We start from the raw sequence: 21,503 nt of genomic DNA on the forward strand, positions 1-21,503 counted from the left end.
GGAGATCCACACCATCCTGGCCAGCACGGTGAAACCCTCGTCTCTACTAAAATACAAAAAATTAGATGGGCGTGGTGGTGTGTGCTTGTAAGTCCCAGCTACTCTGGAGGGTGAGGCAGGGGAATCGCTTAAACCCAGGAGATGGAGGTTGCAGTGAGCCGAGATCGCGCCATTGCACTCCAGTCTGGGTAACAAGAGCAAAACTCCGTCTCAAAAAAAAAAAAAAAACAACATATATATATACACACACACACATACACACACACATTTATGTATATATACACACTAATCTCATAAATGTAAACGATTGAAATATAGTACACTTTTTTGTACGTCCAATTTAGTCTTTCTTTCTTTTTTTAAAATCCTGAAGCTTTGAGCAAAGTCAGTGGCCTGGGCTGTCTCCACATCTGAGACCCTGGACTGCACAACTGACGCCAGCCCTGCCTGGGGACCTGCAAGCTGTCTTCTTCTGCACAGGCGAGGGCCTCAGTTACTCCAAGGGGGCTGTGGCTTGGGCCCACTGTAGGATGCTGAAAGGGTGGCCAGCGGGGCAGGTGGAGGCCTGGGCTGGGGCTTCCCAGCCTCAGCCCTGAGACTCATGCCTTCCCATTCACAGAGTCCCAGGCTTTGAACACCTCTTCCCACAGACCCACCAGCCCTTGTCCCTCCCTCGGCCCTTACACACCATCCTCAGGCTCACCTGGTGGGGGATGGGCAGCCTGGACAGGGGGCTGAGGCCCAGCAGCGGGGTGGTGGCCATGGTGGCCGCAGCAGCCATGGCAGTGGGGGCAGCCAGAGGGTCCACGGGCAGCTCCGGGCTCTGCTCCTGCTTCACCATGATGGAGCACAGTTTGTGTCCCAGCGCCCATGCTCCATGCTCCGCATCTAGGGGAAGGGGAAAGGCTCAGGGGACTCCAGGGCAGAGGCCTCAGCCCCCTGCCTGCCCCCTGGGAGCTGCTCTAGGCTGAACTGAAGAGAGATGTTAGGGTATACCAGAGTCACAGCCCTCTTGATTGGCTGTATGACCTTAGGCTAGTTGCTTAACCTCCCTGAGCCTGAGCTTCCTCATCTGTAAAACAGGAAAAGGTACAGGAAGGACCTAATAGAGAAGTTCTGAGGCTTAAGTAGTATAATGCATATAAGACACTTAACACTGTGCATGTTAATACTTAAACGCTGGTGAGAAGTAAATGTTCAGGCTGGGCGCAGTGGTTCACTCCTGTAGTCTCAGCACTTTGGGAAGCCAAGACAGGTGGATCGCTTGAGCCCAGGAGTTTGAGACCAGCCTGGGAAATATGGTGAAATCCCATTTCTACAGAAAACACACACACACACACACACACACACACACACAATTAGCTGGATGTGGTGGTGTGTGCCTATAATCCCAGCTACTCAGGAGGCTGAGGTGGGAGAACTGCTTGAACAGCCGGGCGAAGTGGCTCACGTCTGTATTCCAGCACTGTGAGAGGCCAAGGCAGGAGGATCCCTAGAGCCCAGGAGTTCGAGACCAGCCTGGACAACGTTGTGAATGCATGTCTTTACTAAAAATATATAAATTAGCCAGGTGTGGTGGCACTGTAGTCCCAGCTACTTGGGAGGCTGAGGCAGGAGAATCGCTTGAACCCAGGGGGCAGAGGTTGCAGTGAGCCGAGATCACACCACTGCACTCCAGCCTGGGCACAGAGTGAGACTCCATCTCAAAAAAAAAGAGAGAGAGAGAGAATCACTTGGGAGGCGGAGATTGCAGTGAGTCAAGATTGTGCTACTGCACTGCAGCCTAGACAGACAGAGTGAGACCCTGTCTTGGAGAAAAAAAAAAAGGAGTAAGTGTTCAATAAATACAAGCCAGTGTTAATACAACTATTATTATTCAGTAAACGTTTGCTAAGCACCGTGCCAGGTGCTGGGGATCTAGCAAGAGTCACATGTGGTTTATTGTAGTTGGAATGCGAAGGGGAGTGGACGATGGTGTCAGAGAGGCCGGTGGAGGTGGCTTGGCCTTGGAGGCTGGGTTAGTTCAGAGATGTGACTTTATCCTAAAGCTAATGTTTTTTTTGCACGTGCTCAAATTTGTAATTAAAAAAATTTTTTTTTAAAAAATTATCAGATGAGTAAATAGAAGAAAAAGAAACAATAAATAAATAGAGACAGGATCTCTCTCGCTCAGTCACCTAGGACGGAGTGCAGTGGTGACATCATGATTCACTGCAGCCCTGGCTAAATTGATTCTCCTGCCTCAGCCTTCTAAGTAGCTGGCAGTACAGGTGCGTGCCACCATGCCCAGCTAATTTTTGTATTTTTTCTAAAGATGGGGTCTCCTGATGTTGCCCAGGCTGGTCTTGAACTCCTGAGCTCGTGATCCACCCACGTCAGCCTCCTGAAGTGTTGGGATTACAGGCGTGAGCCATTGCACCTGGCCCATGTTTGCAATTTTAAAAGAGATTATGGCTGGGCGTGGTGGCTCGTGCCTGTAATCCCAGTTTTGGGAGGCTGAGGCAGGAGGATCGCTTGAGCCCAGGATTTCAAGGCTGCAGTGAACTATGATCAGACCACTGCACTCCAGCTGGGTGACAGATCGAGACCCTATCTCTAAAATTAAATCAATTAAAAAAATAAAAGATAAAAGATCACTCTGCCCTCGTGTGGGGACTGGACTGGCTGCAGGCAAGATGGAGGCAGGGAGAACTGCAGGAGGTGTTGAAATTGGCCAGGAGGGAGAAAGGGAGCCCTGAGCAAAGGCAGTGGCAGTTGTGATGGAGAGGAGGGAGCAGATTTAGAAGGAAGCATCCACAGGACCTGGTGACTGGGGGTATGCGGGGGGTGGGGGGAGGCGGTGGTGGGGAGGAGTGAGAGGTGAAGCTTAGATTTCCTGAGGCCAGAACCCACCTCCTGCCCACCTAGTGGGCCTCCTGGTTTCGCCTGGGCAATAGGGTTGGCAAGCATCACCCCTTTTCTTGATGGGTGCCCACAGTCCCCCACCCTAAGTCAGCCCTGTTCACGGTGACCCCACTGCCTGGCCACCACTGAAGCAGCCAGTAAGACAGGGGAGAGGGGAGGGGAGTCAACAGCCGAGGGGGGGCTGGAGGGGACTCTGGACTTTGGGACCTGCTGTGGCAAGGGAGGGGGGCAGTGGCTGACTGACTACCTTGGAGGCCAAGCCCCACCCTGCTGGGAGCCTGAGTGCCCCAGCTCTGGACCACAGGCTGCCCTTGGGCTCCAGGAATACCCACAATCTTCCCCAATTACAGGGCCAGGCCACCGGCCTCCAGGAAGCTGCCCCCTGCAAAGGGCCCACAGACAGATTGCTTTAAAAATAGACTTAGGGGCTGGGAGTGGTGGCTCACGCCTGTAAACCCAGCACTTTGGGAGGCTGAGGTGGGTGAATCACCTGAGGTCAGGAGCTTGAGACCAGCCTGGCCAACATGTTGAAACTCCATCTCTACTAAAAATAAAAAAATTAGCCGGGCATGGTGGCGATCGCCTGTAATCCCAACTACTCGGGAGGCTGAGGCAGGAGAACTGCTTGAACCAGGGAGGTGGAGGTTGCAGTGAGCCAAGATCACGCCACTGCACTCCAGCCTGGGTGACAGAAAAGAGACTGTCTCAAAACAAACAAACAACAACCCAGAGGGTGTCCCTGCCCTCACGGGGTTTCAGGGGAGGTACAAAGGTTTGTCTTTGCCCCTAGGGACTCTCAAAGACCATCAGACGCAGCTCACACTTTTTGTGCCGAGCACAGCTCTAAATCCTCCACACACATGAGCTTCTTTACTTTTCCCAACAACTCTCTGGGGCAGGCCCATTGTTCTCCCCATTTACCAGGTGAGAAAGTTAAGAAACTCACTCAAGACCGTGGTTCTTTAGAGGGAAAGAGGAATAAGGTAAGAAAACACTGTTCATTGTTCCAAGCACTCATAGTCTTTTTTTTTTAAGACAGGGTCCAACCTGGAGTGCAGTGGTGCCATCATAGCTCACTGTAGCCTCAATCTCCCGGGTTCAAGGTATCCTTCTGCCTCAGGCTCTCAGGAAGCTGAGACTACAGGCATGTGCCACCATGCTTGGCTAAGTTTTAATTTTTAATTTTGTAGAGAAGGTGTTTTGTTATGTTGCCCAGGCTGGTCTCAAACTCCTCAGCTCAAGCAATCCTCCAGCCTCGGCCTCCCAAAGTGCTGGGATTATAGGTGTGACTCACCAAGGCTGGCCCACCATAGTATTCATGGGACTTTTATATGCACAATGAAAATAGTCATTAATCATTATTATTTTTTGAGACGGAGTCTCACTCTGTCACCCAGGCTGGAGTACAGTGGCGTGATCTTGGCTCACTTCAACCTCTGCTTCCCAGGTTCAAGTGATTCTCCTGTCTCAGCCTTCTGAATCACTGGGATTACAGGTGAATGCCCCAACTCCCAGCTAATTTTTGTGTTTTTAGTAGAGACAGGGTTTCACCTGTTGGCCAGGCTGGTCTTGAACTCCTGGGCTCAAGCAATCCTCCTGCCTTGGCTTCCCAAAGTGCTGGGATTACAGGCGTGAGTCATTGAACCTGACTGCCTCTAATTATCGACATACATTATGTGCTGCGGACTTAGCAGGGTACTTTGTGCACACATTTTTTAAAGCCTGACCAGAACGCTCAAGGAATATATTATTTTCATTTTATCATTGAGGAAACAGAGGCCCAGAGAGGTTAAGTAATTTGCCCAAGCTCACCCAGCAGCTGGTGGAGACACGGGGATTGTGGGAAGTAGAAAAGTTCCTTTTTCAAGTTTCCTTTATTGTTAAAGAATAAATGTGCTAATAACTTTGTTAAGCTCTATCCTATGTAGCTGTTAGACATGCCGTGCCTACAGGCACATAGTACATTCTATGTCCTTGTACTTTAACCAAGGTATCTGTGCTGGATGTGCTCACAGGCATGTCCCAGCTCTACATTGCTTTTACCTGTTTAGAAAAGTTTTAAGTTGTTAGCCAATTGGGTTTTAGTTTAAATTGTAAGATCTAACTCCAGCCAATGGAGATGAGACACAGCAGTAAGAATAACCCCAAATGTGTAAGGGATAAATTTGTGTGTTTTCCTTTATTCATTGTACTCTCGAGGCAAGATGGCTAGTGAGGATACCCTTCGGGCAGTCCAAGAAGTAAAAATTGCGTTGCTGAAAAATCCTTTGTCTCAGTGATAATTTTTTTTTGCAACACCAAGCATCTATTTCCAACATCTATTTCCAGCAGGGATGCACACCGATGCCCTTGTGCGTCCCAGCCCAATAGCCCTGGCTGCCCCTTGTGACTGGCAAATGTGGTGGCGGCAAGGGTGTGTGGTTGAGAATCAGGGCGTGCTGTTTTGTCTCCACAGGTGACCTAGACAACTGAGTTTTTGTGACGTCTCAGTTTTCTTATTGGCTCCATGGGGATTATGATAAAAGTGATTCCAACCTCACCTGTCAGTCATAAGAAATGACTGAGGTAATTAACATGAAGGCAATCTGTACACTGGAGAGTGCTATAGAAACGTTTATTGTTATTTGCATTTGTAGATCTAGATACTGAGGATTATAGAGGTTAAATGACACGTCTGTTATCACCCAGCCAAAAGGGACAGAGCCAGGACCACCTGTATTTGAGAAAAGGCCCAAAGGGACCATTTCTAAGTGGGGCACAATGTGAGTCTTAAGTGCTGATTACCTGAGTGGAAGAGCTCAGGGTGCCCTTTGCTTTAAAGGATGAAGTTAGGTGAGAGTGGAGGATTAGAGAATGCTACCTTCCAGAGTAAAAGAGGGTACCGGAATCTCTCTCAAATAACATCTCAGACGGTATCACAGTATGAGGAGGTGGTGACGTTCTAGAGTCTTGGTAACTTGTCCACAGTTTATTGTTATTATTATTTTTGAGTCAGAGTCTTACCCTGTCACCCAAGCTGGAGTGCAGTGGCGCGATCTCGGCTCACTGTAACCTCCGCCTCCTGGGTTCAAGTGATTCTCCTGCCTCGGCCTCCCGAGTAGCTAGAATTACAGGTGCCCACCATTACCCCCAGCTAATTTTTGTATTTAAGAGCGATGGGGTTTCATCATGTTGACCAGGCTGGTCTTGAACTCCTGACCTCAAATGATCTGCCTGCCTCAGACTCCCAAACTGCTGGGATTACAGGCATGAGCCACCACACCCAGCCTTTTTTTTTTTTTTTTTTTTTTGAGACGGAGTTTTGCTCTGTTGTCCAGGTTGGAATGCAATGGTGTGATCTTGGCTCACTGCAACCTCCGCCTCCAGGGTTCAAGTGATTCTCCCACCTCAGCCTTCCAAGTAGCTGGGACTACAGGCACCATGTAATGGAGGCACCATGTGATGGAGGGCATCATGCCAGGCTAACTTTTGTATTTTTGTAGAGACGTGGTTTCACCATATTGGTCAGGCTGGTCTTGAACTCCTGACCTCAGGTGGTCCGCCTGGCTCAGCCTCCCAAAGTGCTGAGATTACAGGCGTGAGCAACTGCGCCCAGCCAGTTATTATTACTGTTATTTGAGATGAAGTCTCACTCTGTTGCCCAGGCTGGAATGCAGTGATGTGATCTCGGCTCACTACAACCTCCTCCACCCAGGTTCAAGCAGTTCTCGTGCCTCAGTCTCTTAAGTAGCTGGGATTACAGTCGTGCACCACTACTCCTGGCTAATTTTTGTATTTTGTTTTTTTTTTGAGACAGAGTTTCACTCTTGTTGCCCAGGCTGGAGTACAATGGCACAATCTCGGCTCACCACAACCTCTGCCTCCCGGGTTCAAATGATTCTCCTTCCTCAGCCTCCTGAGTAGCTGGGATTACAGGTGCCTGCCACTGTGCCTGGCTAGTTTTTGTATTTTTTTAGTAGAGATGGGGTTTCACCATGTGTTGGCCGGGCTGGTCTCGAACTCCTGACCTCAGGTGATCCACCCAGCTAGGCCTCCCAAAGTGCTGGGATTATAGGCGTGAGCCAGTGTGCCCAACCTTTTGGGTTTTTTTTTTTAGTAGAGATAGGGTTTCTACTAAATGGCCAGGTTGGTCAGGCTGTTCTTGAACTCCTGACCTCAAGTGATCCACCTGCCTCGGCCTCCCAAAGTGTTGGGATTACAGGCATGCACCACCAGGCCCAGCCCCACAGTTATTATTGAATTACCCCCACTGTCTCCTCTAAGTCAGCAGTTCTAAAACCTGAGCATGCATCAGAATCACCTGGAAGGCTGGGCTTTACCCACAGGGTTGTGATTTAGCAGGTTTATGGTGGAAACTGAGAATCTGCATTTCTAACAGTTTCCCAGGTGATGCTGCTGGTCTGGGAACCACACTTTGTCAACCACTGACTTAAATCAGCAAAAAACCCTTTTGAGAAGCATTCCTGCTGGGCGCGGTGGCTCTCGCCTGTAATCTCAGCACTTTGGGAGGCTGAGGAGGTCTGATCACCTGAGGTTGGGAGTTCAAGACCACCCTGACCAACATGGAGAAACCTTGTCTCTACTAAAAATATAAAATTAGCTGGGCACAGTGTCACATGCCTATAATCCCAGCTACTCGAGAGCCTGAGGCAGGAGAATCACTTAAAACCAGGAGGCAGACATTGTGGTGAGCTGAGATCAAGCTATTGCACTCCAGTCTAGGTGACAGAGTGAGACTCCATCTCAAAATAAAAAAGTGCTCCTCTGGCTTTGAATTGAAGGAGAACAGAAAGGCAGGGAGCAGCGCCTCCTGTGGGGTTTGGAGTGGCTCATCTGGGAGCTTCTGGGAGTCTAGGCTGCAGGCACCCTCTCTTGTCACCCCAGAGCTTCCTCCCTCCTGGGCCTTCTGTGCCTGCGCTGTCCCCAGGCTGTTCCACCTCTTACCTTGGGTGGTGTCCTCCATCTTGATGGGCACCAGGGGGCTCTGGGGTGCTGAGTCTCCGCTCAGAGAGTAGCTGTGCTCCGCCTGGATGCCTGGCGTTGGGGAGTCCAGTTCCATGTCTAATAGAGGGCTCTTCTCATCCAGCACAGGGTCATCAAAGAAACTGCTGAACAGGTCGTTGGAGAAGTCCTCCATGTTCTCCGCGAAGTGGTCCAGGTGCTCAGGAAAGTGCTAGGGAAGGAGGAGGGGAAGAAGGAATTCAGCTTTGCTTGGGAAGGGGGTATAGGTGCCACTGTGGTGGTGCAGCACCCCACCACGGCCACCACTGTCACTGTGACCTCCCATTACTGTCCCCATCCCCATTAATACCAGCAACACCATCACCGCTACCAACATCGCAACACCAACTCTCATCACTTCCATCATGACTGTTAACACTCTCATCCCATTCTCTCCACCGCCAGCTCCACCCTCACCATTGCTATCTGCAAGGGTGAGCTGTGGATGGGGTCAAAACCTCCCTGGACCAGGCAACAGCACACTGGGCTCTGTGACCTTGGTCAAATTACTTGAACTGCGTGAGTCAGTTTCTCAGTCCGTCTTAGTTCCCTCACAGGCTGATGCGAAGACAAGGTCAAAGAACAAGTGTGTGTCTACGCCAAGTTTGCTTTCCAAAGACAATATTAGCGAATTTTGTATGATCTTTTGCCGGAATGTGGGAAGAGAGTGATGCAGGGTGGTGGGATTCTTGGGGCCTCCAGTCCCCTCAGTAGCACAGTTCCCACCTGTCCTCAAGCTTCAGGGTCTCTCTCCTTTCCCAAGCCATCCTTTATACGGAGAAGTTAGGCTCTGGAGCACTACTACTTAGGTTCGAATGGTGGCCTCGATCCTTCTAGCTATGACTCAGTGCTGTTTAAAGTGTGGGTGGTGACTCATTAATGGGTTGTGAAATCAACTTAGTGGGTCACGACCAGAATTTAAGTAAAAATAAAACAGAAAAAAAAAAAAGAATAGAAAATATCAGAGTGCACAGCACAAAGTGAAGTTAAATACCTGGCAATTAAAAAAAAAATCACAGTTATATCACCTGAGGCCAGGAGTTCAAGACCAGCCTGACCAACATGGGGAAACCCCATCTCTACTAAAAATACAAAATTAGCCAGGCGTGGTGGCACATGCCTGTAATCTCAGCTACTCGGGAGGCTGAGGCAGGAGAATTGCTTGAACCCGGGAGGCAGAGGTTGCAGTGTGCTGAGATCGTGACATTGCACTCCAGCCTGGGCAACAGGAGCAAAACTCCGGCTCAAAAAAAAAAAAAAAAAGAAAAAAAATCACAGTTATGTGTGTGTGCATGTACAGGTGTGTACTTGGTAATGATGTAACATATATTTCTCAGAAAGAAAAAAGTCTGAAAAATCTTGGTCTCCATTATCTTGGGAAGGTCAATTAACCCCTCGGCTTTATTTTGTCCTCTGTACAGCTGGTTATATTAATAGTTCCTACCTGCTGAGATTGTTGTGAGGATTAAACAAGTTAATCCACGTTCAGCCCTTAGAACAGTCCCTGGCACATAGTAATTACTCAGTAAACATGACCTCTTATTGTTAAGAAAGCACCTCAGTGGCTGACATATATTAGGTGCTTGTAAGTTATCTTTTGCCTCTAAAGAATTTTAAGTGTGTAAAGAAACGTTTCTTTCTTTCTTTCTTTTTTTTTTTTTTTGAGTCTCACTCTGTCGCCCAGGCTGGAGTGCAGTGGTATGATCTCAGCTCACTGCAACCTCCGCCTCCCGGGTTCAAGCGATTCGTATGTCTCAGCCTCCCAAGCAGCTGGGACTATAGGCACACACCACTGCGCCTGGCTAATTTTTTGTATTTTCAGTAAAGATGGGGTTTCACCATGTTGGCTAGGCTGTTCTCAAACTCCTGACCTCAAGTGATCCACCTGCCTCAGCCTTCTGAAGTGCTGGGATTACAGGCGTTAAGCCACTGTGCCTGGCCGAGAAATGTTTCTATTATTTGTTCCTTATTTATTGAAGGAATGAATTTGCTGGTGAGTCAGAGGAGATGGGGATGTGGGGCTGCCTTAGGTCCTGGAGCCCCACCTGCTGAGTGGTTAAGGACTTGTGCCAGGGGATCCCTTCAAGGTCTGGAGTTGTTGGCCCTTTCTGGCCTGGAATATTGGGAGGCTGTCCCAATCTGGAAGGGATGAGCAGAGAAGCCTTCCATCTGAGCATGAGGTTCAGGGCCACGTGAGTCTGTCCGCATGGAACAGGAGGTGAACACGAACTCTGGAGTTATACAGACGTGCTTTTGACTCTTATCTCCATCACTTGCTAAGTTGCTTAACTTCTCTGTGCCTCAGTTACCTCATCCATAAGGGGAAAATAATAGTTCCTACCTCATAGCGTTGCCATGAGGATCTACAATTTTGTTAGATTAGTACTCACCTCATAGGAGTGTGAGGGTAAAATGAGTAAATACTGTACATATAAAACACAGATCAGTGCCTGCTACAGAGTGAGAGCTCGATCATGGTTAGCTATGGTTATCATGAAATCTGCAGCCCCAAAACTCTGGCCCTGAGCTGAGCTTGGAACCAATAGTGGGGGTTGGGGGTTGCTGAGGGATGTTTGGCCTTCTCCAAACGAAGCCTGATGAGAGAATCCAGGACAAAATGAGCTCAGAAGCCCCATTGGCAGGGGTACTCATCCACTTCCCAGTTTGCCATCAATCAGTCATCATCCATTTCTGTTGTGATTTTTTGAGATGCAGTTTCACTCTTGTTACCCAGGCTGGAGTGCAATGGTGCAATCTCAGCTCACCGCAACTTTCACCTCCCAAGTTCAAGCGATTCTCCTGCCTCAGCCACCTGAGTAGTTGGGATTACAGGTGCCTGCCACCACACCCGGCTAATTTTTGTATTTTTAGTAGAGACAGGGTTTCACCATGTTGGTCAGGCTGGTCTTGAACTCCTGACCTTGTGATCTGCCCACCTCAGCCTCTCAAAGTGCTGCGATTACAGGCATGAGCCATCTGTTGTGCTTTTAACCTTCCAAAGTGCTCTCCTATGCATAATTTCACTTAATCTTCACAATTACCCAATGAGACAAGGAAGTTGTATATCAGCATTTGACAGAGAGGGAAACTGAGGCCCAGGGAGCTAATATAACAGGGAGGTGCCCACTATCCGTCACTGCCCCGTCCTTCCACAATGCAGCAGACCCTCCCCGGTCGGGTAATTGCCTGATCACCCGACTGTAAACTCCGAGGCAGGATCTGCGCCCTGTTCACCTGCTGGCTTCCAGCACCTGGCTCATGATACTGGTGGAGGGACAGGGCCTTCTAACCCAGATGGCAATGCCAACAGTATATCTATTGTCCATCAATACCTGGAGTGAGGCAGTACCAGGAGGTCAGAGCTGAATGAGTTTCTAAGAATCACTGTGATCCCAGACAGAGGCCATTTACAGAGTACCACCACCCCCCAACCACCCAGCCAGCCCCAGCTAGGGCTGCGCTAGCCACACCCTCCGCAGAGCCCGGGCCTGCCAGCTGGGGGCGCTTCTACCAGTTCTCTCCCTTAGGGTCTCTCAAAGGCCTGGCGTCGGGCCCAGTGGGAGGGGGCTGCGAGCAGAGGGAGCCGGTGAGTCAGCCGCTAAGGTATTTCTCCAGCAGCTGCTTCTCGGGCGATAAGGGTTTGCCAAGTCCCTTCCTGGGGCCTGGGAGAGGAGAGATGCTTCCTCGGATCTGGGCTGGGTTCCCCGAAGGCCTTGGCTCAGGCAGATGACCCATGTTCTTCCCAGAGACCCTTTTAAGGTGCCCACAGGAAAAACTGCTTAGAGAGCTCAGTTGGCCCCATTGTGTGAGCAGCCCCCACCCCACCTGCTAGAAACGGCAGCCAAAACCCAGCAGGATGGAGCTTCCAGAGCGGCGGGAGCCAAGTGGAAGGGGAGGGCGGCCAAGGGGCAGGAGGGGTGGGGGTAGAGGACACTCCGACGCCCGGGTCCTGTTTGCACAAGGCTTCTTTAGGTGCTGGGTGGACGGTGGGCGCGTCCCATCACTCCCAGGCCCACCTCACCCTCCTGGGAGCATTGCCATCAGGGACACTCCTAGAGAGCTCTGGGGTCCTAGTTCCGTCTGACGCCTGGCCTTTCACGGCGGCTCAGTCAGGGTTGGTTTCTATAGTCAAGTTAGAGGCAGAAGGGACCAGAGAAAGCTCACGATCCACCGCCTCTCCCCGCCCCCGCCTATTTCTCAGTAGAGAAAACTCGGGTCCAGAGAGGGAAACGCAGCTACTCAGAACCGCACAGTGAGAGAGCTGGGGATGTCCCGGGCCGCACAGTGAGCTGGTGCGTCCGGGGCTGCCCTGGGGTGTGCGGGACCTTCGGGTCCTCTCACTCCTTCCACCGCATCCACCTGGCCCCATCCCTGGAAAGCCCATTCTGGAGACCTCAGACCTCCTCCGCTCCAGCACGGCCCCTTGTCCCGGCTACCCCCAACCACACCCAGCCCGCCCTCCACTTCACACACAAAAGTTCGGGTTTCGCTTGTCGGATGGAAAGTGGGGAGCAGGAGGAAGGGGTCGGTGGCCAGGAGTCCACGAACGGCAGGGGAGCCATGTGTCAACGCTCTGAGGCGACAGGGTTCTGCAGGGGGTGAGCGTCCTACGGGGGTGCCTTTCCAGGCAACCGGGGTGGGAAGCCGGAGAAGGAAATATTATGATTTGTTTCCCTCCTCGTTAAAGACTTTTTCCTACAGTCATGCCAATATAAGCTCCTTCTCGGCTGCCACGCGCAGCCGGCGCCGGCTTCCCTCTCTTGGAGAAGGTTCCCGAGCTCTCCGGCTCGCAGACCCGCGTACCCCTCCTTTCGGCTGCACCCACTCCCGGAGCCCGGTCTCAGCCGCCCACCCTTTTTTTTAAGAGAAGGATCCGGGCGCCGCCGTCCTGGAGCGGCCCACAAAGGGTTAACTCGGGAGCGCCCGGAGCCGCCCCTCCCCGGAATCCGGCCCCTTCATTGGTGAGAGCCACAGAGCTCCTGGCCAATGGGGGGAGGCTGCGAGCAGCTGCCCGCGGCGGCGTGGAGGGCACGGGAGGAGTGAAAGGCTCGCGCGGAGGAGGGTCCTGGCCTGCGCCGACGGCCCGCGGCCGGGGGAAGCGCAGGGTGCACTGGCTCGGGCCTGCATGAGGCCCCTTCTGCGTCTGGGGCCGAGGCAGAAATGGCCTGGCGGTCTCACGGTGTCCTAAATCCCTCATCAGTAGCATGGCCCCGCCCCCACCTCCGCAGGGGAAGTGGAGACCGAGGGTCTCCCCTACGACCCCGACTCAAATGGCGGCCGGGCCTTAAATCCCCTTGCAGCTCCATCTCCAGCCATCCTACCGCGGGGCGCTTTGGTGGCTCTCTGATGGCGGCCGAGGGGACTCTCCCGGGGCGGTAATGGAACTGGCTCTGGTCTTGTTTTCCTCCTTCCCTAAATTCCTTCCCTAAGGTCAGTGCAGACCGAGTAAAGCTCTGGGGCGCAGCTGCCTGCTGGGGTCGGTGTAGGAGAAGGGTCTCCCGGACCAGAAGCAGCCTCAGCGCGCCCCCTTCCCTCAGGGGCCTGGCTCCCTGGCGCCTGCACCCCCATCCCTAACTTCTGCCCCTCCCTCAGCATAGGCTGTTGCAGTCTGTGCTTGGAGAAAGGAGGAGGAGACCGGAGTGGGTCCAGGCTGAGCTGTGGGATAAAGCGTGGGGGGGAATCCTGAGCCCGGACATTCCTTCCGAGAGAGTGAGTGCTAGGGAGAGATGGGAGGAGAGTCCGCTCACATTTCCCCCTTTCTTCCCCCTCCTCCCGCAGGCTGGGGCCCACAGACCCCCCACCACACCCCAACACACACTGACCCATACATTCCCGGACGGTTACTTGCCTCGTGGTCACTAGAAAATTGTCCCATTTCAAGCTGAAGGGCCTTCAGTGTGAGTCACTGCTGTGCCTGAGGGTCGCGGCGGGGGGGGCAGGGGGGGGATGGGAGTGGGAATGAGAGGAGATGGGCCCCTTGGGTCGCCAGTTGTCAGCAGACCCACCTTGTCCTTGTCCTTAAGCATTGCCATCCAGTGTCTGGGGGTCCTAGGAGACCCAGACCTGGTCTTCCCAGAGCTAAGGCCACCCTGTGAAGGAGAAAACACACTGAACTGAAACTCAGGAGGCCCTAATTCAAGACCCAGCTCTGCTCTGAGACCTGGGTAGTGGCAGGTGTCTCCTCTCCGGGCCTCAGTTTCCCCATCTGTTACAGTCTGTGTCTCTATTGAAGTGAGTTGGCAGGGGCAGAGTAAAGTGACTTAGTCTTCAGAACGTGGGCCTTTTTCCTCTGCCCTGGCCTCTTGGGGACTGAATGGAGTGAAACCAGTTCTCCTGGTCCCTGGAGCCAGCCCTTCCCAGAGTCTTCCTGGCAGAGCATGGGGGTAAGGGAGCACGCTGTTCCAACCTCCAACCTCACTCTCAGCCCCCAGTCCCCGCAGGCCGAGGGAAGGCGGCTGCCGAAGTTTCATATTTTCCCCTACTGAACTGTTCACCACAGAACCCAAGTCCAAATATGTAGAAATACTTCTGTGTGTGTGTGTGCACGCATGCGTGTGCACATGCCACGCAGATGTGGGCTGAGGGGTTCCTTTGTACACAGGGGAACACCACCTCTCTGACACCACATAATGAAAGGTATACACACCCATCGACACATTCAGACGGTTCCATCTACAGCCTCGTACAGGCGCTATCACACATCCAGACACCCCCACAGAGTCACATAGGCTGACACTGTCAGGTGTGAATGCAAACTCAACAAGACACACTCATCAGATGTGATCAGACACTGATTCACACCCTTAAGCTCACACACATGCGAAGTCACCCCAGACATAGCATCACACAGATATGGTCACGCACACTCGCTGTCACACATACACCATCTCACATGACCACGGAACTAAATGTTAGCAGCACCAAGCCAACATCTTAGTGCCCGAGATGACTGAGTCATGTGAACACCAGTGAGGGAGATTAATGGGGCTGGGACAGTGAGGGTTGGAGGAAGCGTCAACACGGGGACTGAGCTTTTCTTTGCCAATGTGTGCTGGAGAAAGGAAGGAGAGAGGAATCAGCAGGCTGATGCCGGCCGCAGGCTACTTCAAGGCAGAGCAGAGTCCTGGGGAGGGTGTGTATTCTCTGTATCCCCCTGGCCCTGTTAGTCTGGCCCTCTCATTGCCCCTCCTGACACTGGTAACCTTGCCCTGGTCAGGCCACGGCTTCCTCAGTTTCCCAGCCAGCCCCTGGCATCTTCTGACCAGGCAGCCCATGTGCTGTGGCCCAACCCTGGGGCAGGCACCAGGCACTGTCTGGGCAGGAGGAAGCGATGGCAGCGGGTGCCGGCGCCCAGGGCTGGGATTAGCTGTATCTGGCACCTCTGAGGGCACAGCAGCCCACAGTCTGGCTGCTGGAGATGCTGGTCTATAGGCAGTGGCCAGGGGATCTCTGCAGGACAGCTTAGGACACTGGAAACCAAGTGGTGGGGTTGGTGCCAGAGGCCTCTGGAGAATTAGGGCATCTAGTCACATTCATTTATTCATCATTCATGCATTCACTCAATATTTACTCAGCATCTACTGGGTGCTCAGCTCTGTGGACACAGAGATGAACAAGACCCAATTCCTGCTTTCAAAAGGCTTTCTAACCAATGATGTGACTACAAAGGTCGGTCCAGGTCTTGAACTCTGATCCCTCTCCAGAGCATCCTCCACCTTACATCAAGAGAGGTCTTCTAGGCCAGTCAGGGGAGCTCACAGCTGTAATCCTACCACTTTGGAAGGCCAAGGTGGGAAGAATGATTGAGGCCAGGAGTTTGAGACCAGCCCTGGGCAACATAGTGAGACCCCATGTCTAAAAAAAAAAAAATTAAAAACTATTAGCCAGGTGTGGTGGGGCGCACCTGTAATTCCAGTCACTCAGGAGGCTGAAGTAGGAGGATTGCTTGAGCCCAGGAGTTTGAGCCTGCAGTGAGCTATGATTACACCACTACAATCTTGCCAGGGCAACAGAGAGAAACCATGTCTCTAAAAACAGGAATCTTCTAAAACTTAGGAGTCACTATGTCATTTCTCTGCTCCATTGATGAGGAACTTGTACTCTCTCCCAAGGGTACTCTGCCCTAAGGGTCATAGGGAACTATATTCATTGATGGCTGCCTACTGCCTTTAGGATCGAGTACAACCTCCTTGGTGTCGCTTCACATGACCCACCCGTATTGCCTATATGTCTTGCTGTGTACAATTCTTGTCCAAATCTGCAAAGCCTAGCATTGGTCCTGGCACACAGTGGGTGCTCAGATGTTTGCTGAGTGAGTGACTGACTGACTGACTGGATGAGTGTGTGAATGAAGGACTGTGTCAGAGCTCATGGACTCAGGCCCTTTTTTCTGTAGCAGAGAGCCTCCAGGAATGACCATCCTGAATCTTGTTCTGATGCCAGCTTGCTCCTGCTCCAGGCAGAGTTTCCATGTGCTTGGACTCCTTCCCTCGGCTCCTCCCTAGTGGGGCCGCTGTACCCATTCTCCGGGTTGTTCTTCCCCAAGCCTTTCTGTTCTTAAGCCCCAGCCAGATCAGGTAACTGGGAAGCACAGACACCACTTATGCTGGAATTGCTGTCCCCCTAGACCCAGCCAGGCCTAAGGGTATAAACAGAACACAGTGGCCAACCCACCAGGGCTGCTCTCCCGGCCCCTGGCCAGCTGGAAGGCCCTCCTCGCCTGGAGCCTACTGCCTCGCTCTGGCTGGAATTCCCTTGGCCTCTTCCCTCTCCTCATTGCACTCAGCATTTGGCCTCTGACTTCCTCAGCAGTCCCGGCCTGTCTTGAGTTGTCCTCAGGTTTTATTTTTGGAAAGAGTGGTATTCTCTCTCCTTATTTACTCCCTTCTTTCAGGGAAGGTGTGGGACCCCTGGGCTCAGCTGGGGATTAGGCTATTGCCTCCAATCCCTGGGGTCTGGACCTCTCTGGGCCTCCATGGGAGGGGACCGCCAAAGACTCTTGACCCACCCGATGCTTTAAAGCCAGCTGTCTCTGCCTTCCTTCCCCCACCCAGTAGGTGACTAATGCCTGCCCTTGCCCTTCTTGAAGAGCCCCACAATGGCCAAAAGAAATCATTACAATTTAGGAGCTGAAAGGAATTTTGGCATCATTAGGTCCACCCCCTCTTATTTGCAGAGGCAAAGCAGTTCAATGGTTATAAGCAAGGGAGGCAGACAGACCTGGCTCTAATCCTGGTTCTGCTACTCACTGTGCAGGCTTTAGGCAAGTTACTTAACCTTTCTGAGCCTCAGTCCTGAATATAAAATGGGAACATTCATATCCACCCCAGCAGGTTGCTGTGAGGATGAAATGAGCTAACATTTGTAAATTGCTTTATATAATGCAGGACACATAGGAGGAAGGCTCTCATTAAATGTAGCTGTTATTATTACAGATGAGGAAAATCCAGAGCTGGGGATGGGAGTGCACGTGCCCAGGGTCACATAGCCCAAGGTAAGCAGCCATTTCCAGAGTCATTCATTCGTCTCTATCTCCCTTCCAAGGAGAAGAGGACGGGCACCAGCCCAAAGGCACACTTTCCTTGAGTCAGTCGGATGGACAAACCCCTGGGTCTTCAGTGCCTACCTCCTGCCACCATGCCCAGGCCCACCTCTGTGGCAGGCATTTCCTCCATTGCCCCAGGGCCCTCTTTCTTGCTCACTGAGGGTCAGGGGTATGGGGAAGAGACCCTAGCACTCAGCCCCAAGTGGCCCCCAGGCCAGTGGGACTCTGAGGGGAGAGGGGAGTGCTGGGTGCTGACATCACAGAGCAGAGAAGCTAGAGCCACAGGCATGCAGGCCAGCTGGGGCCCTTCCAGTTCGTCCAGATGTCTCAGGAATGTGCTGAGCTGGGAACTACCACCTTCCTTCCCTCCCCACCCCCAGCCCCTCGTCCCTTTGCTTGCTCAAGCTCTGCTTCTGCCCACCCCCTTGGCTCCTCCTCTTTCATCTCTCCCTGGGAGGCCTCCTGTCCATTGTCCCTCTGGCACGGTGCCACTGTCAGGCTCCCTCTCAGTCCTCTGAAGGGATTGCCAGAGGCAGGAGCCCTTCCCCTCCTGCAGACTCCAGGGGCTGAACTTGTGGGGTGGAGGGAGATGGGAGCTAACAGGGAGGAGAGAGTTCTGAGCAGACAGTGCATGCCAGATCCCAAATGTGGAACTGATTTGCAGCCCTGGAGAGAAAGGGGTGAAGGCTTCAGGGCGGCAGAGGGCAGGGCTGGAAGGATGGTGAGTGGGGCTTTGGGCATCTTGTCCCAGCCAATGGGTGGGAGGGTCAAGGAGCTGGGGTGCCAGGCTGGGCTGGGCTCAGGAGGAGGGTTCGGATTCTTCTAAGACCCCTGGGGTTCATAGGGACGTGCTTTGTCTGATAGTGGAGGGTCCTGATCTATTGGAGGGGATGTGGGAGACTGGTTAGGGTCCTGGTATTGGACCAGGAGCCAGCACATGGTTCAGGCTGGAGCTTCCAGCCCCAAAGAGGAACAGCCTGTCCCTCTGCAAGGGCGGAGTTGCCTTGGGCCTCCCCAGGCCAGCCTGGCTCTGAGTGCTGGGGATGAAGGAACCAGAAGGGAACTGGTGCTCCTGGCCCAGTGTGAGAGTCACATCAGGGCATGGGCAGAAGTCAGAGGAGATGAGCGACCTGAAGTCAGCTTCGAGAGTCACATCAGGGCACGGGCAGAAGTCAGAGGAGAGAGGGAACCTGGAATCAGCTGCTGCCCTGAGTGCCCTAGGCTCAGAGAGGGCCCACAATTCTGTCTCCCCGAGGGAGAGTCCCTGATCACCCAGACAGGCGGACAGCTGAGAGCCCCTGATGGACCGCAGACTTCCTAGCACTGAGACCGTTCAGAGGAGCTGATGACCATCACCTGGTGCAACTCGGAACTATCATTGGCTCCCTCCTGCCTGCTGAAAAACTCCCAGCTCCCCAGCATGGTATTCAAGGGCTGTCAGAAACTGATCCTAACTTACCACTAGAGCTGGAGCCCCCTCATTTTCTCTTCTCTCCAGCCCAGCTGGATGGACCACTCCCAGCTCCTTAAACCTGCTGTGATCCCCATGGCTGCAGGACCTTTGCTTATACTTCTCCTGGTACCTGCAGTGTTTTGTCCTTTATCTCCTCATTCTAACTCTTCCTGTCCTTTAAGGATCAACTCAAATGCTGCTTCCTCCAAGAAGCCTTCCCTGATCACCAAGCTTGAAGAGTCATCTCCCTCTCTGTTCTACTGTAGCATTTACAGACTGTTAGGTCATTGGTTAATATCATGCCCTGAACTCTAATTATGCACAATGGGATCCTGCTGTCCTTCTAAACATTAACCTTCTTGAGGGTAGGATCAAGGACAGATTTCATCCTTTTTTTTTTTTTTTTTTTTTTTTGAGACAGGGTCTCACTCTGTTGCCCAGGCTGGAGTTCAGTGACGCGATCTTGGCTCACTACAACCTCTGCCTCCTGGGTTCAAGTGATTCTCCTGCCTCAGCCTCTCAAGTAGCTGGGACTACAGGAATGGATCACCATGCTCAGCTAATTTCTGCACTTTTTGGTAGAGACAGGGTTTCACTGTGTTGGCCAGGCTGGTCTCAAACTCCTGACCTCAAGTGATCTGCCCACCTCAGCCTCCCAAAGTGCTGGGATTACAGGCGTGAGCCACCACACCCAGCCAAATTTCATCCTTGAACCCTCTGCAGAGCTTCAAACAGGGTCCAGCATATACTCTGCCTAATAGTAAGGATCATAATATAATAAGAGTGAATATTTATGTACCAGGCGCTGCTCTAATTCCTTGCACGTAGTATCTCATTTTAGCTTCAAAAGATAAAGTGGGTATTCTTAGTACCCTCACTTTATGGATGAGATGCTGAGGCTCAGAGTAGTTAAGTAGCTTGCCCAGGTTCCTTCAGTTAGCAAGTGGCCAAGCTGGGATTTCAACCCAAGCTCTGACTGCAGAGCCCATGCTCTTCAGCACCCACAACAACACTGGTTGCTGAAGGAATGATCCCGCTGCCCCATTGCAGCACCTAGTACAGGACCAGATACAAAATATGGGCCCCCACTCCACGCACTGGGTTCATGCCCAGGGACCTGGTTTTGCTCCTTCCCTGGCCATCCCTCTCCTGATGCCCAGAAAGAGCCCCAAGAAGGGGACTGGGGCTTTTTGACTTTACCCAGAGGAAAGAGCCTTCCATCTCCAGACAGTTGAGGCAGATAGAAAAATAAAATCCATGCTGGGCGCAGTAGCTCACGCCTGTAATCCCAGCACTTTGGGAGGCCAAGGCGGGCAGATCACCTGAGGTTGGGAGTTCGAGACCAGCCTGACCAACATGGAGAGACTGTCTCTATTAAAAAAAAAAAAAAAATATATATATATATATATATATATAAAATAACCCGGGCATGGTGGCACATGCCTGTAATCCCAGCTACTCGGGAGGCTGAGGCAGGAGAATACCTTGAACCTGGGAGACGGAGGTTGTGGTGAGCCGAGATCAGGCCATTGCACTCCAGCCTGGGCAACAAGAGTGAAACTCTGTCTCAAAAAAAAAAAAAAAGAAAAAGAAAATTCCTGTGATCAGTGCTCTGCAGGGCTGGACAGGTAGGACACTTCTGCAAGGGCTGTCCAATACCGTGAGGCTTCCTTTTAGTCAATGACAATGACAATCACAATTAAAACGGCAAGGGAGATCATATTTAATAATAATTTAATTACATTTAAACATAACTAAGAGGCCTGGGTGCGGTGGCTCATGCCTTTCATCCCAACACTGGGAGGCTGAGGCAGGCAGATCATTTGAGGCCAGGAGTTTGAGACCAGCCTGGCCAACATGACCAAAGCCCATCTCTGCTAAAGATACAAAAAATTAGCCGGGCATCGTGAGGCACACCTGTAATCCCAGCTACTCGGGAGGCTAAGGCAGAGAATCACTTGAACCCGGGAGGCAGAGGCTGCAGTGAGCCACTGCACTCCAGCCTGGGCAACAGAGTGAGACTCCATCTCAAATAAATAAATAAATAAAATAACTAAGAGTATAATTGGATTATTTGTAACACAAAGGACAAATACCTGAGGGGATGGATACCCCATTTTCCACGATGTGAGTTTTTTTGTTTTGTTTTTGAGACAGAGTCTCTCTCTGGAGTGCAGTGGTGCAATCTCGGCTCACTGCAACCTCTGCCTCCCAGATTCAAGTGATTCTCCTGCCTCAGCCTCCTGAGTAGCTGGGATTACAGGCGTGTAACACCGTGGCTGGCTAATTTTTGTATTTTTAGTAGAGATGGGGTTTCACTATGTCGGTCAGGCTGGTCTCAAACTCCTCACCTCATGATCTGCCCGTCTTGTCCTCCCAAAGTACTGGGATTACAGGCCTGACCACCACACCCAGTCCATGAGGTGATTATTGTTACATGCCTGTACCAAAATATCTCATGTACCCCAGAAATATCTAACCTACTATGTACCCACAAAAATTAAAAATTGGCTAGGTGTGGTGACTCACGCCTGTAATCCCAGCACTTTGGGATCCAAGGAGGGAAGATCGCTTGAGCTCAGGAGTTCGAAATCAGCCTGG

At 51.9% G+C, this 21,503-nt stretch overlaps 1 protein-coding gene across 2 annotated transcripts in view; it reads right to left on the reverse strand.

The window, feature by feature from the left end:
- Nucleotides 1–21,503, reverse strand: part of CREB3L1 (cAMP responsive element binding protein 3 like 1) — a 45,191-nt gene that overhangs the window by 13,816 nt on the left and 9,872 nt on the right. For both annotated transcript variants that reach the window (XM_012452465.3, XM_012452466.3), the window contains exons 2-3: nt 7,849–8,077; nt 704–888 (exon numbers count right to left, since the gene is read on the reverse strand). In XM_012452465.3, the coding sequence (XP_012307888.1) occupies nt 704–888; nt 7,849–8,077 (414 nt within the window). The remainder of the gene's footprint in view (nt 1–703; nt 889–7,848; nt 8,078–21,503) is intronic.

This window comes from Aotus nancymaae, unplaced genomic scaffold, assembly GCF_030222135.1.
Source record: "Aotus nancymaae isolate 86718 unplaced genomic scaffold, 86718_ANA_hifiasm-v0.15.2.pri h1tg000059l, whole genome shotgun sequence".
NCBI classification, from domain to species: Eukaryota; Metazoa; Chordata; class Mammalia; order Primates; family Aotidae; genus Aotus; species Aotus nancymaae.